Source organism: Otolemur garnettii, unplaced genomic scaffold (assembly GCF_000181295.1).
Source record: "Otolemur garnettii isolate 467f Iridium unplaced genomic scaffold, OtoGar3 scaffold00005, whole genome shotgun sequence".
Classification (NCBI taxonomy): Eukaryota; Metazoa; Chordata; class Mammalia; order Primates; family Galagidae; genus Otolemur; species Otolemur garnettii.
Genome location: NW_003852400.1, coordinates 6,369,718 through 6,385,249, shown reverse-complemented (window position 1 = coordinate 6,385,249; position 15,532 = coordinate 6,369,718). Strand labels below are relative to the sequence as shown.

At 36.1% G+C, this 15,532-nt stretch overlaps 1 protein-coding gene and 1 pseudogene across 1 annotated transcript in view; one reads left to right on the top strand and one right to left on the bottom strand.

Moving 5' to 3' along the window:
• Positions 1-15,532, bottom strand: part of RSBN1L (round spermatid basic protein 1 like) — a 96,568-nt gene that overhangs the window by 37,241 nt on the left and 43,795 nt on the right. Inside the window, exons 2-3 of the mRNA XM_003782619.2 lie at positions 14,318-14,434; positions 4,559-5,199 (exon numbers count right to left, since the gene is read on the bottom strand). Of these exons, the coding sequence (XP_003782667.1) occupies positions 4,559-5,199; positions 14,318-14,434 (758 nt within the window). The remainder of the gene's footprint in view (positions 1-4,558; positions 5,200-14,317; positions 14,435-15,532) is intronic.
• LOC111722096 lies at positions 7,092-7,190 on the top strand (annotated as a pseudogene).

Below are 15,532 nucleotides of genomic sequence, written 5' to 3'. Positions count from 1 at the left end.
AAAAAAAAAAAAAAAAAGAAGGCAATAATCATATAAAATGGCACTTGATACCCTTAGCCATCAGGAAAATATAAATTACCCCACAAGGAGATACTACTACAGTCACCAGAATGGATAACAAGACAGCTAAATATGGCCAAGGATGTGGAACACTGCTTTTGGGAATGTGAATTTCCAGTAACTCTGGAAAACTAGCAGTATCTAGCAAAGCTGAAGCTACATAGTTTTTGATCCTGGAATTCCAATCTTAGTATACACTCTACAGAAACACATAAATACGCTCACCAAGAAACACATACAAAAATATCTATAGCACCCCTATCGTAACAGTCTGAACTCAGAAATAACTCCAATGTAGTATATTCATACAATGAAATACCATACCGCAATAAAAAAATGAACATTGCTACATACAAGATTGATCAATCCCATAAACATTAACTGAGGAAAGAGACCAGACACAACAATGTAAGTACTATTTTATTCTATTAAATAAAAGTTCAAAAATAAGCAAAATTTATCAATGGTGTTTAAAGTCAGGATAGTGATTACCTGAGTGTTTATGTGATGCTGTTGAACGATGGGCAGAGAAATGGTAAGAAAAGGTTTGGGGAAGGTTTCTGGCTGCATGGGTGTGTTCATTTTGTGAACATACTATACTTCAGTACAAATTTACTATAAAAAATCAGGCCAAGCATGGTACCTCACCTATAATCCCAGCACTCTGGGAGGTCAAGGCAGAGGGGTTGCTTAAGCTAGTTTAAGACCAGCCTGGGCAAAGACAGCAAGACCCCATCTCTATGAAGAAATATAAAATAAACACTTTGCCACAAGTGATGAAACATGCCTATAATCCTAGCTACATGGGACTGAGGTAGAGGATGACTTTCAGATCACCAGAAATTCAAGGTTACATGAGCTATAATCATGCCATTGCACTCTAGCCTGGGCAACAAAGCAAGACTCTATCTTTAGAAAGAAAAAATCAATACCTAGAGGTGTATCACAAATTAGGTTAAGGAACAGAGCTTTTACTAAGAGATGCAAGGCATCAGAAATAGAATTGAACTAGAAAAAGCATGCTCATTTTTCTTCTCCAACTCTCTTTTTTTGGGTCCCAGATTCATTAACCCAAAGCCTAAAGACAAACCCAAGGTTACCAGTCTGTAGACAACTTCTTTAATATGCTACCCTCTTAAAAAATCAATTAAAGGCCAGGTGTTGTGAATCACACTTGTAATCCTTGCATTCTGGGAGGCCAAATTCAGGAGTTTGAGACCAGCCTGATCAAGAGCAAGACCCTATCTCCACTAAAATCAGAAAAAATTGCTGGGCATTGTGGTAGGCACCTATAGTCCCAGATAATGGGGAGGCTGAGGCAGGAGGACTGCTAGAACCCAGGAGTTTAAGATTGCTATGAGCTAGGCTAATGCCATGGCACTCTAGCCTGGGGCAACACAGTGAGACTCTTATCTCAAGAAAACGAAGAAAAAAAAAAAAAAGGAATCAAAGTAAAAATTCAGTAAGAATTCTAAATGGGGAAAACATAAAATGAGCAGTTCAGGGAAGCTTTTCAACTAAATACTCTTTCTCACTCATAGGAATGATAAAATCTGAGGGATCCTGTAATAAAAGAAATATGGTCCTTACACAGTTTACTGCAAGTAAAAAGCTAAAGAAGCAAAAGTAGCTACCATGTGTAGGTGAAAGGGGTAGCAGATTACATACAGACATGGGGCCAGAGCTATAAATGGTATCAAGGAGGATGCATCTGCCTAGACTATTTCCTAAAAAGCCTGAAAAAGCGGTGGCAACCATGGTAGGTGGCTTTTTACGGACTTGAGATCTAAACCTAGGCACACACTGCCATTATTAAGAAGTCCAGGGGCTGGGTGCAGTGGCTCATACCTGTAATCCTAGCACTATGAGAGGCCAAAGTAGGTAGATTTCCTGAGCTACAGATTTGAGACCAGCCTGAGCAAGAGCAAGATCCAGTGTCTAAAAAACATAGCCGGGCATTGTAGCAGGTGCCTGTAATTCCTACTAGGGAGGCTAAAGCAAGAGAACCTCTTGAGCCTAAGAGTTTGAGGTTGCTATGAGCTATGTGACACCAGAGCACTCTACTGAGGGCGAAAAAATGAGTGAGACTCTATCTCAAAAAAAGAAAAAAAGAAGAAGAAGTCCAACAGCTCATTTTATTTAATAACAGTTTTCATGTTGTACATGTTACATAGCTGAGATGAATATCTTGTCACTTACTACAAAAATAATGATTTCTAATCTTTATTTGAAAAGCATATAATGTGACCCATCAATATAAGTATTGTCACATTTAAAAAATTACTGTAATAAATTTGCACAATATGACTGCAAGAAAATTTTGTGATACTGTAGAAACAACTAGGATTGGAAGTCAAGAGGCCTCGCATAAAACCTGGCATACAGTAGACCTCTTATAAATGACAGATGAATGATCTAGTGCTGAGAGACACTGAGCATGCTGCTTCTTCTTTCATTGTATGTTTCTTCATTGCTAAAATAAGATTGTAATAAGAAATAAATTATTACATATAAAATGCTTAGAACAGTCTTTGACACACTGAGTACTCAATAAATAGTAGACTCTATAACTAGATGCCAGTCCTGATTCTGCCACTAAAATCACATATAATCTCACACAAGTAACTAATCATTCTGGAATTCTATAAAGTGACAGGACTAGTAATGGTTGCTCTATAGCTTTCTCTTCACTCTAAAAAATATTTAAATTTCAATTCTCAACCATGTTATATTTCCCCTCACACATACATTAAAACTTAAAATACTGCCTTATTTTCTAGACTATGGTATGCTATAGAATGTACACTACACACATTGTTGGGGGGAAAGGGACAGGTATTTGCGGATGTGATTAAACATCCAAACTGTATTTAAAGTAGAGACTGTAACTTGAATACCTATTCCAAAAAAAAAAAAAAAAAAAAACCCACAGAACAAGGGAAAAGAGCCCTGTATGAGGATTAAGATTTTGTTCTACTCCTGGCACTGCTGTAAACCTTAAAACAATAAGGTACGGCTATGTCTGTTTACTTATTTTAAACCTTCTGGCTGTGGCTCCTTTGGTGCCAACCACACCTGTAGGGAGCTTTAGTTTCTGAGCTACACCCTCACCCCCAAATGATCAAAGGGTTAAGTTTGGAAAGGTTGGGATAAATGATCAATAAGATCCATTTATGACTTTTCTTTTCCTTCCTTCTAAACTAAAATGTTGTCAAATATTCCTATTTCTAGAAAAAAAATCTGTACCACCAATAAATATGAGAATTGACTGATCTCCTACCCTAAACAGTACCTTTTATATTTTATTTTTTGAGAGAGAGTCTCACTATGTGGCCCTCGATAGAGTGCAGTGGCATCACAGCTCACAACAACCTCCAACTCTTGGGCTTAAGCAATTCTCTTGCCTTAGTCTCCCAAGTAGCTGGGACGACAGGGGCCCACCACAATGCCCAGCTATTTTTTTGTTGTATTTGTCATTATTATTTAGCAGGCCCAGGCTGGGTTCAAACTCACCAGCCCCAGTGTATGTAGCCAGCGCCCTAACCACTGAACTATGGACACCAAGCCCCCTAAATCGTTCCTAATCTGAGTGGATGTGACAAAGGCAGGGACTGCTTGTCTTTTTTCTCCATAGAGTCTCATTCTATTGCCCAGGCTAGAGAGCCATGACCTTAGGCTAGCTCATAGCAACCTCAAACTCCTGGGTTCTAGCTATTCTCCTGCCTCAGTCTCCCAAGTAGCTGAATTATAGGTGCCAGCAATGCTGAACTGACTTTTCTGTTTTTAGTAGAGATTGCTCTTGCTCAGGCGAGTCTCAAACTCCTAAGCTCAAGCGATCCTCTCCCCCTCTGCCTCCCAGAGTGCTAAGATTACAGTCATGATCCACCATGACTGGCCTGCAGAGGTCTTTTAGGCCGGCCCATGTTCACTTTCAAGAACCAGTGGACTTAATTCTGTCTCTGTTTTCTAGAATACCATCTATTCTACACTGTAGAGATGGGTAGGAAATGGAAATAAGTTCATTATGTGTGCTTTTATCACATAATTACACAATAACTAATGATTCCTTTGTTTCACAATATATTTAATAGCCAACATTTATTCAGTTACTCCTATGTGATGGACTCAGTGTTAAGTACTCTTCAGGCGTTACAAAGCTAGAAGGCAATTTTAGATGATTTTCAGGAAAGAAAACTATTGTAAGGACTGGAAAATATAGGACTAAATTCATTTCATTATGTTCAAGATAAATCTCTGCCAAAAAGGACAAAAGAACCATAATCATTTCATTATCTTTAAGAAAAAAGTTAAGTAGATACTGAAATTTAAACTCTGATGTTCACATCAATAATTTGCTCTTAAATACTTCCAAATGGTTTAATTATATGCTCTTACCTTTTTATTTCAAACCTACAACAGAATTAGAAAAAAAGAACAGAAATTTGTCCAAAACATACAATTAAAAATATTTTGAAAAATAAAACTAAAAACCTCTTACCTGAGCATGAAAATTAGACATAGTTGTTGTCTCTATATCTTTCTTTCCCAATATCTCCATTTTCACTGGCGAATTGGGAAAATTAAATGAAAAGTAGTCTAAAAAGTCAGGTAAATAAGTAGCTGCCCCATGAACAATACCCATTACATAGAAAGCTGCAGAGTTTTCATTTTCACTGAATACTAGACTCACAAACTCTTCTGCAAACCTCTCCATCTCCACAGGAGACAGGTGGGAGAGTTCATTACTGTAGGCATGGATAACTGATGCACCTCCATTGGGCTGGTGCTCAATATGAATGAGTTGTTTGAATTCCAAAGTGTCCAACCTTCTCAGGTTATTCTGAAGTCGTGGCTCCTTTAATGAGACAAATGGAAATTCACTATTCTCTGGAATTTTGGGATCATAGTTCTTAGTATCCAAATTCCTTCCAATGTAATCCTTGATGCTATCACTTAGAATTCCTTTGGCTTCTTGATCTTCAATATCAGATAACAATCCTGAGCAGATGGTCTGAATAGATTTGCTATACATTTTTGGACGCTTCCGTTTTTCATTCTCTTTGTGTTTCTTTTTCTTTTTCTTCTTTACCTTTTTAACTTGTAAGTCTTCTACATTTGTTTTTGGTTTCTCCTTCCCACCTGTTGGGAAAAATTTTTTTTGAAATTCTATATTTCAATTACTTCAAAAACCACGCTTTAGGAACTGTTTTGTAATAAATAAGAAGTTTGCTTCTGACGCTGCCAAAAACTTACCCAGAATTAATTTTATATTTGGGACTTATTTTACACAGTACTGATAATGAAAATTTAGTCAGTCTCTCTCACTCACTGTACACACACACATACAGATGAAGACTTAGGACCAAGTTATACCTATGGTGTGTGCTAACATTTTGACATGCAGCAGATGCTTCATCAATGTTTACTAAAGAGATGGATATTTTAGAAAGCATAATCTTCAAATTTTAAAAGCAGTAATTCAGAAACGGAAAGTTGAAGAAAGGTCAATATGAACAATGCTCTCTAGTTGTTTCTTTCATTGATATCACTTTTACTTTCTCTGAGGTCTTAAAAATTGCATCTAAGTAGCAACGAGACTTAAAAATTATAAAGGAAGAAAAATAATTGTATAGTATAATAGCAATAAACACAGTAACTCCTTAACATTTTACCACATTTCCCTGTAGTGAATTAACTCTTATATTTAAAATGGTCTATTTTAGGTCCACCACAGTTAACAAAATTTATCAGTGAAGATCTAACATGGTACCACAAAGGAGATGACAAAATTAGAAGGATCCCTCATAGTTAGCTCAAGTAATACCCATGGTGGTAAAGAGATAAATAAAAAGACATGAGGCACTATATGTTTGTATATTAAAGATCTTGTATGAATAAAGGTAAGTAGACTGTGGGCTCAGAAATTTAGAAATCCACAAAGTAAAAGATTAAGCCACAGAAGCTGTACAGCTATAAAATCAATATAAGCACTTAACTTAATCACAGTTATATTCATTTCTACATAAGAAAATTAGAAAAAAGTAAACATCCTCACAAGAAAGGTAATATTAAAAAGTCACTGTGCTAAGGGTTAAGAAGGCATATTTCAGTTTCACAGATAACCTGCCATAAATGAAATTCTCCCAACCATCCTGACCAGTTTCTTCTCTTTATTTTTTTCTTTTTCTTCTCTTTTTTTTTTTAGATAGGGTCTTGCTATATTGCCAGGGCTACAGAGTACAGTGCAGTGGTATACTATGGCTCACTACAACCTCAAACTGCTGGGCTCAAGAAATCCTCCTGCATCAGCCTCTCAAGTAGCTAGAACTACAGGTACCCCCACATCCAGCCGAATTTTTTATTATTCTCTGGCCACTGCAATCCTCCAGCCTCTGCCTCCCAAAATGCTAGGATTATAAGCATGCACCACTGCACCCAGCCCCAACTGGCTGCTTTACTTGAATCTTTCCATCTTCAAGTTGTCTTTTATTCCTTTCTATTTTCAATGAGGGAGATGTTCTATTTACAAAATTAAATCCCTCCTACCAACTCTAAAAACCCTTGAATAGTCTTCTCTTGACCTCTAAACTTCTCATAAAGAATCATCTATTTCCAGTGTCTTTTTTTCATTACCTTACCATTCTTACCACTTAAATTGTGGTTCTTTCTTCAGTCTATTCAAATATGCTTTCCCAGAATGCTGAAATATCAAATCCAATGCTATTTTCTCAAATCATTCTTCCTGATCTCGCCAAGATTTGAGAGAATAATCCACAATCCTTAATTGTTTTTGACTTCCTTGGTAAAACTGCCTTAATTTTTGGCTGAACTTCTGTATAACTATCCCTCATCCTGAATGCTTAAGTCGTATTAACCTGTCTATAATGTTTATATACTGTTCTGATTACGCCTTAGCTAAATTGCTTTCAGGAGCTGTCAATTCCTACCTATAAACTATAATCTCTTCGGTATGGAATCTAAAAACAGTGCCCTCAAGTATCTTGTGCTCTGGCCAAATCACACTACTTACTATGCTCACTTTGGCAGCACATACACTAAAGTTGGAACTATACAGAGAAGATTAGCATGGCCCCTGTACATGGATGACACATGAAGCACTGCATATTTTAAAAAGCAAAACAGAAACAAATTATACTACTTACTTTACAATTTCATATAAAAAATACATAGTCCTACCTTATCTTCTTACTACTGGCAAATGCATTTTCTCTCTCCAGAACCCCTTTGCTTCCTCAGAACTCTTTCCTACTCATCCTTTAGCAACTCTTGGGTCACTGCTTTCAATGTTTGCCCTCAAAATCACTCACTCATAACTCATAAAAAATTGTTTCATTCACAGGATACCTATATAATAACCATTATGTCCTTCAGAACACTGTATGAGTGAAACGAATAACTTTTTATATTAATTCAGAGTGAAATGATACTTCTTTTTCTATCATTGTATCCCTCACAGGACCTCGTATACATAACACTTAATGAAACTATGATGAAAAGATCTGTCTTACTAGCAGACAACCCTGAAGTTTACAGTTTTTCCCTTGCCTCTCCTTTCAGTCAAGTTTCTCCACATACAGATACCACTAAATCCTATCCCTGCAAACGACAAACATTATCTCAAGGTGACAGCAAATCTATAAAAGTGAAGTTTTAATGTTCCTAAACTGTTAATCCCAAAAATGTATATAAGTTAATAATTCCTAAATGTGCAATGAAAACCAAATTAGTATCATCATGAAAAGCAAAACTAGAAATCTATCAACGTTATTAATTACACAGGTTTGTAAAGTCATACAAGACAAAGTATTCTCTAAAGCAGCGGTCCTCAAGCTATGGGTCGTGACCCCTTTGTAACAACGAAAATACATCACAGCATTAGTTGAAAACCACTGCTCTAAACAGTCGATATGGAAGTAGTTAAAAATATATATCTGAGGGTGGCGCCTGTAGCACAGTGGTTATGGCACTGGCCACCTACACTGGGGCTGGCAGGTTCGAACCTGGCCTGGGCCTGCTAAAACAAGACAGCTACTTGGGAGGCTGAGGCAAGAGAATCACTTGATCCCAGGAGTTTGAGGTTGCTGTGAGCTATGATACCATGACACTCTACCAAGGGTGACAAAGTGAGACTCTGTCACAAAAAATAAAGGGCACATTCATTCCTAAACCCTATAACTGAACATACATGTAAAACTATGGAAATTAAATTGTTTACCAAAATAAAATTTCATTTGAATGAAAACATATGTTTAATATCCCACTACTTCTACTACACTTATTCCTAACACACATGAAAAAGTCAAAATAGAAAATATCACATTACTCTGAAATAAAATAGGCGTAACATTTAGTCTGCATAACACTTAGTCTATTTCCTAGACTGAGAATGAACCAAAAACAATTATAGTAGTCAAAAACTGAAAAATGCAAACTACTGAGAAATCAGTTAAGAGATTCTCATATTAAGCATCAGGGAGTTAAAGACCCATGGGCAAACTACTCTGTAAGTAAACATTAAAGTGAGCATAGTGTGTGGAGTAGATAACATACTTGAGATTGCTATCCTTAGAAAGTCTTGTTTGCAAAGTTGGCCCTTAGCTGCCATTTGGGAACTTGTATTTGGGGGGTAGTTCCCATGCTTCCCTGATTAAGAGTGGTTCAAAGTACCTTAATAGTTTGTGCAAACAATATGGTTTATGCTGAACACTTCTTGAAGTCTGGAATTATGGTCTGTGCTAGGCAGACAATGCCTATATGACCAATGCCCAGTAAAAACTCTAGGCAGAGGGCGGCGTCTGTGGCTCAGTGAGTAGGGTGCTGGCCCCATATACTGAGGGTAACGGGTTCAAACCAGGCCCTGGCCAAACTGCAACAAAAAATAACCAGGTGTTGTGGCGGGCACCTGTAGTCCCAGCTACTCAGGAACCTGAAACGGGAACCTGAGACACTTAAGCCCAGGAGTTGGAGGTTGCTGTGAGCTGTGACACCACAGCACTCTACCAAGGGTGATAGAGTGAGACTCCATCTCTAAAAAAAATAAAATAAAATAAAAAATGCATCACACTATAAAAAAAAAAAAGCTCTAGGCAGAAAAAACTCTAGGTACTGAGTCTCCAATGAGCATCTTAGTAAACTTTCATGTGTTATCACAATTCACCCCTGCTCAAGAATTTATTTTATTTATTATTTATTTATTTATTTAGAGAGAGACAGTGTCTCACTTGGTCACCCTCGGTAGAATACCATGGTGTCTTAGCTCACAGCAACCTCAAACTCTTGGGCTCAAGCAGTCCTCTTGCTTCAGCCTCCCAAATAGCTAGGACTACAGGCACTTGCCACAACATCTGGCTATTTTTTAGAGATAGGGTACTGCTCTAGCTCAGGCTGGTCTCAGAATCGTAAGCTGAGGCAATCTACCCGCCTTGGCCTCCCAGAGTTGCTAGGATTACATGCGTGAACCACCACAAGCAGCTCCTGCAAGGATTTAATGTATCCTTGTATGACACCACTGGAAGACTCCTCCTAGAAACTTATGTCAGGACATTGCCCCATGTGCTTTTACTCTTTGCTGGTTTTACATTTTATCCTTTCACTAAAATAAATCCTAGCCTGAGTACAATTGCTGAGTCTGGTGAGTCCTTATCCTAGCCGACTGCAGAACCTGAGGGTAGTCATAAGAATCCCCATTCTTTACATTAAGAAAGATTATACATTAAAAAATACATTAAAAAATGCATTCTTTATATTAAGTCAAACTGATGTCAAGAGGTTTATATAATCTCTAACTCATCTCCTGTCTCTACATATGAAATGCAGTAGATGTATATATAGAAATGTTTTAAATACTTTAAGGAAGTAAGACTATTTTGAGTATCAATTTTCTTCTCTTATACTAAACAGTATTTAAAGTAAATATTAAATACCAAAACCTCATAAAGGATCCTGGTAAGTGTGCACAGAATTACTATCTAAGTTATCTAGACCATTAAGAAATGTAAGATTTGGCTCGGCACCTGTGGCTCAAGCGGCTAAGGCACCAGTCACATACACCTAAGGTGGCGGGTTCAAATCTAGCCCGGTCCCGCCAAACAACAATGATGACTGCAACCAAAAAATAGCCGGGCGTTGTGCCAGGTGCCTGTGGTCCCAGCTACTTGGGAGGCTCAAGCAGTAGACTTGCTTGAGCCCAGGCGTTGGAGGTTGCTGTGAGCTGCGATGCCACAGTACTCTACCCAGGGGGATAGCTTGAGGCTCTGTCTCAAAAAAGACATGTAAGATTACATATATTAAATAAAAGGTGTTTACAGGGGGACCCTTCCTCCTCTGAGCCACAGATACATGCACACAGTGGATTACAAACATATGTAGTGGGCAACGCACACAAAATGCTACAGATACACACATGCGCCCAGAGTCAGAGTCAGAGCCATAGAGAGAAAACACAAGGCTGGGAGTGAGAGAATCAGAAACAGAAAGAGATGCAGACATACATATAACCAAAAAGAGAAAGACATAGAGACAAAAAGAACCACATATAGGAATAGATACAATGACAGCATGTGTTGTCAGGGGCAATTTTATATATATTTTTAAAAGCTTTTAAAATCACAAGTCCACTAGTATTAATTTCTACCACTAACTTTAGTAAACATTTTGTGTTAATAAGATGAAATAAAGGTTACTCAGAAAAACTGAATCTGATTTCATAACTGATACGGGAATTAATATACAGGACTCAGGCTTGGCGCCTATGACCGTAGTGGCTAAGGCGCCAGCCACATATATCTAAGGTGGTGGGTTCGAATCCAGCCCTGGCCGCCAAATAACAATGATGGCTGCAACCAAAAAATAGCTGGGCGTTGTAGTGGGCACCTGTGGTCCCAGCCACTTGGGAGGCAGAGGCAGAAGATGCCCAGGAGTTGGAGGTTGCTATGAGCTGTGATGCCACAGCACTCTACCCAGGGGGATAGCTTGAGGCTCTCTCAAAAAAAAAAAAAGTATATAGAACTCCATTATCATTCATAGAAAAAAGATAGCAATTGGCTTAGCTATTTTCATCCTTCGATCTTTAGGAACGACTTTGTTTTTTTCATACTGCAATGTTGTCACAGTGCCTGCCATAATTTACCTACCTGTGACCTTTAGTTACATTACCAATAACCTTGGACACTGGCTTCTTTTAACCCCATTCCATCCACCTGCTCACCAGCAAATTTCTTTAATATGTTATAATGATAACACTCAAAAATACTATAATCACAACATGTTTGTTCTTATAACTTATCATTAATAAGCAAAATAAAAATGGATGGAACATACACACATGCTCAGGAAAAACAGATAGCAAATTTAGTGTAAGGATTAGACCCAATAAATACGCTTATATTTCAAACTTTAAATTATTTCTAAAAGCACAAACAATAGAATTTTATCAATGACAAGATTCTTACATTAATAAAACACTTTTTAGCATGTATATAATAGCGTGTGTAGCTCCAGTCATACAAAAACCTGACCCAATTTTTAAGAAAAACATGACAGAGGGGCGGCGCCTGTGGCTCAAAGGAGTAGGGTGCCAGCCCCATATGCCGGAAGTGGTGGACTCAAACCCAGCCCTGGCCAAAAACTGCAAAAAAAAAAAAAAAAAAAAACAGAAATAAAACTGATGAGGAATAGCATTAACATCTATTTTAAAGAGTTCCAAAGGCTATCACCAAACGATCAATGCCTGTGGATGCAAGGTTACAATTATCAGAAGAAAAAGTTATAAAGAAAGACTAAAAGTTGGATGCCATAAAGGAAAAAAGGACACACAGTAGTAAATCACTCCATCAAATTGAATCTGGTATTGTTCCAAGACATCGACAACAAAGGAAGCCTTTCCCTGACCAGAGGCTCACTTAGAAATGCTGAGCAAATTGTTTCGGCTGGATAGTAGTAATAGCTAACACATTGCCTTCCATGGGACAGTTTTCCAAATGAATCATGTTTTTATTCACTTAATTATTTATATAACACATGCTGAAGAGAAGAGTTAGTTTGGTTTTATTGCTATTTGATAACAAAAGTTAATTAATCTTTCATACATGTTTACAAAAAAAGATTCATATCCACTTACTGATTATCTATGAGCCAGATATCATACTTGGCATTTATCATAGATTTGCCTGCATAGAATCTTCACAACACTGTGTGGCAATAATAAAATTATTACTTTAACCGTAAATACATTTTCCCTAAATTTTTCCATGGTCATTCAAGAAGTCACAAATTCATTTACAAATCTATCTCTCATTGTTTCTCCTATCATCACTAGTTTCAGTTTAACTCAGTTCAAAATATCTCCTAAGAGCAGCGCACGTGGCTCAAAGGAGCAGAACTCCGGCCCCAGATGCCAGAGGTGGCGGGTTCAAACCCAACATTGGCCAAAAAAAAAAAAAAACCTACAAAATGGTATCTGAAGTATCACTGTGTTTATAAAAAAAAATAAATAAATAACCTAAATTGGTGTCTACTTTGAAGTCAAGGTTAATATTGTTTATTCATAGAAAAATCTCCATGTTAAGCCTCTTTTAAATTATTTGCATATATAATCTCTACATCACAAAATTCATGCTGTTAGGAATCTAGTATTCAATAGAGAACACATGAGGTTTTTTAAGTATTTCTAAGAAATAGATTATTTTTCAAGTGAGAAATTTATAACATTGTACATTCAAATAGATTATAATGATTTAACTGAATCAGAAAAAAAAGGACTTTTGACTCAACTAAGTCAACACAATCATTAATTATTACCTGCTGTATAGAACTGGTGTGGTTAGATTCAATTCTTGTCTCAAAGGCTTACAATTTAATTAGACAACACAAATAAAACATGCTGGGGAAGGAGAAGAACAAAAGGATCACGAACATTAACTGAGATACCATCAACTTAAGCTCCAAAATGTTTCTTAAAGCTTGAAGGAATATTATAGAAAACAGAGTTCTGACATATAGAAAACAGATAAAATGCCACCAAAGAACATCTGGAAACATGCAAGAATGAAATGAAGTTTAAATCAAGTTTAAAGTTTAATACTTTCTATCTTAAATAACATAAATTAACCTGTTAGTCTACTGCACGTGCGGTCCTGTAACCTTTTCTCTCTTATGCAGATATAATGGCCATCAAAAATAAACTAAATATAAAATTAATCAAGGTCAATGTATTCTGATCAGCAACTGTCAACTTCATAGGGCAGGTAATGAATTTGCTAGTTATCTAGAAACCACATACTATTGATTCATCTTACTCTGCTGAGTGAATTTAAAACTGTCTTTACTCCTATTCTACCACAAATTCTCTTAAAAAGTTCAAGTTTATTAATAGGATTTGTATTATATTCATCATCTAACCACCTACCCCCAAAATTCTCTCTTCCCTATCTCCATGCATAAAATAGCAATTGAATGCCATAGGAAAAAAGAAAGGAAACAAGACAAGAAGATATTCTTAAACACGCAAGAAACATTTCTCTTCTGATTTAGCTTACAGTAAAATGTTTCCTCTAAATCCTTGACTGAGCTCAGGTATTCAATCAAATATTTGTAAGATCACTTCCTTCACCATACCTAGCATGCTAAAAATTGCTTCAGTTATTTTTAATTTCTTCCTTTTGTTTTAGATTATCTAGATAATTTATCTTAAAATAATTTACGAAATCTAATAGCTTAATGAAGTTTAGCTTTCATAACTTCTTAATGACTCACTGAATATACTAAAGATGTTACTATACAGATTAGAACTCTCCACTATTACATATACTTTTTATTTCCTCATCATTAATATATTCTCTACAAAATTCAACACCAAGTACCGTTTGTGTGTGTGTATGAGATAAGAGTCTTACTTTGTCACCCTTCGTGGAGTGTCATGCATCACAGCAACTTCAAACTCTTGGGCTCAAGAAATCCTCTTGCCTCAACCTCCCAAAGTAGCTGGAACTAAAGGTGCCTGCCACAACACCTTCTCTTTTTAGAGAAGAGATCTTACTCTTGCTCTGACTGATCTTTAACACCTGAGCTCAGGCAATCCACCTGCCTTGGCCTCCTAGAGTGCTGGAATTACAGGCATGAACCACTGCCACCTGGCCGCCAAGTAACATTTCTTATTTTATTCACTTAGCCAGTAAGTATGCTAAGCAGTATAATTTAAAAAAAAAACAAAAACCTAAAATTCCTAAATAAAACTTACTTTTCAGCAAAATCTTTACTTCTCCATTCTCTTTCTTGATCTCATTCATTACTTTATGTTTCTTTTTCGCTCTCTCTTTTTCTTTGTCTCTCTCTTTAATTTTGTCTTTGATTTTATCTGAAAGACAAAATAAAGAAAATATTTAAAACCATTACAATTTTATTTTTCTCCATAAACTATAGCTTAACGTCTAGAACTACAATATACAAAGGAAATGAGAAACATATATGCCCTTTTTCCTTCTTCTCAGGTTCTAGGAAATATTTCTAAATTTTGTTTTTCATTTAATATGAAATACATGTCAAAATTTATCATTATGCGTTTCATTCTAATGATTATTCTTCACTTCAAATCACTTAAAATAATTGGCTAACTTTAATTGCAGAGAGAAGGCTACCATTTCAAAAAGTGCTAGCTTTGAAATTGGATATATCTGAATTAGTAACATAACATCAAAAAAATTACTCCACCTCAGTTTCCTCTTCTGTAAAATGGTAGTTGATACCTTCCTCATAAAGTTACTATAAAAATTAAATTTAAAAAGGATATAAAATCACTATGCAAACCCTGGCATATGTAAGACTACATGTTAACTCCCTCACCTTTGCACATTTTAAAAAGAATATAACTAATATGATTAGTGGTGATACTGTCATTATTAAAATAAAGGGCATAACACTATAGGAATTGCTGCTTACTTACATTTTAAAAATTCAAACTTTGCACTTATATACTTAATACCTTACTATTTGTTTGTTCAATCAACTTCTTATGTGCTCAGCAAAAGACAAAATATAAAGGACAATGTAAATTCTTGCCCTCAAAAAGCTTATTATTCATTCATTACAAAGCCATGATGGAAGCACACAAAAACTACAAAATATCCTCTACATATAACACTGTATATGAACACTGCATAATCTCTTAAGGACCCCTCCCGATTTCTTTTCTATAAATACTAATCCAATCCTAATCACCTAAAGGTTAAATTACTGTCTACATCAGCACTGCCCAATAGAAGCTAGCCACATATGTAAATTTATATTTCCTCATAGCCACATTAAAAACATTTTTAAAAGGTGAAATTAATTTTAACAGTGTATCTTATTTAACTCAATATATCCAAAATATCATCATTTTAACATGGAACTGAAATTAAAAAGTATTACTGCAGTATTTTGTGTTTAATAACAAGATTTTTAAAAATTCAAAACC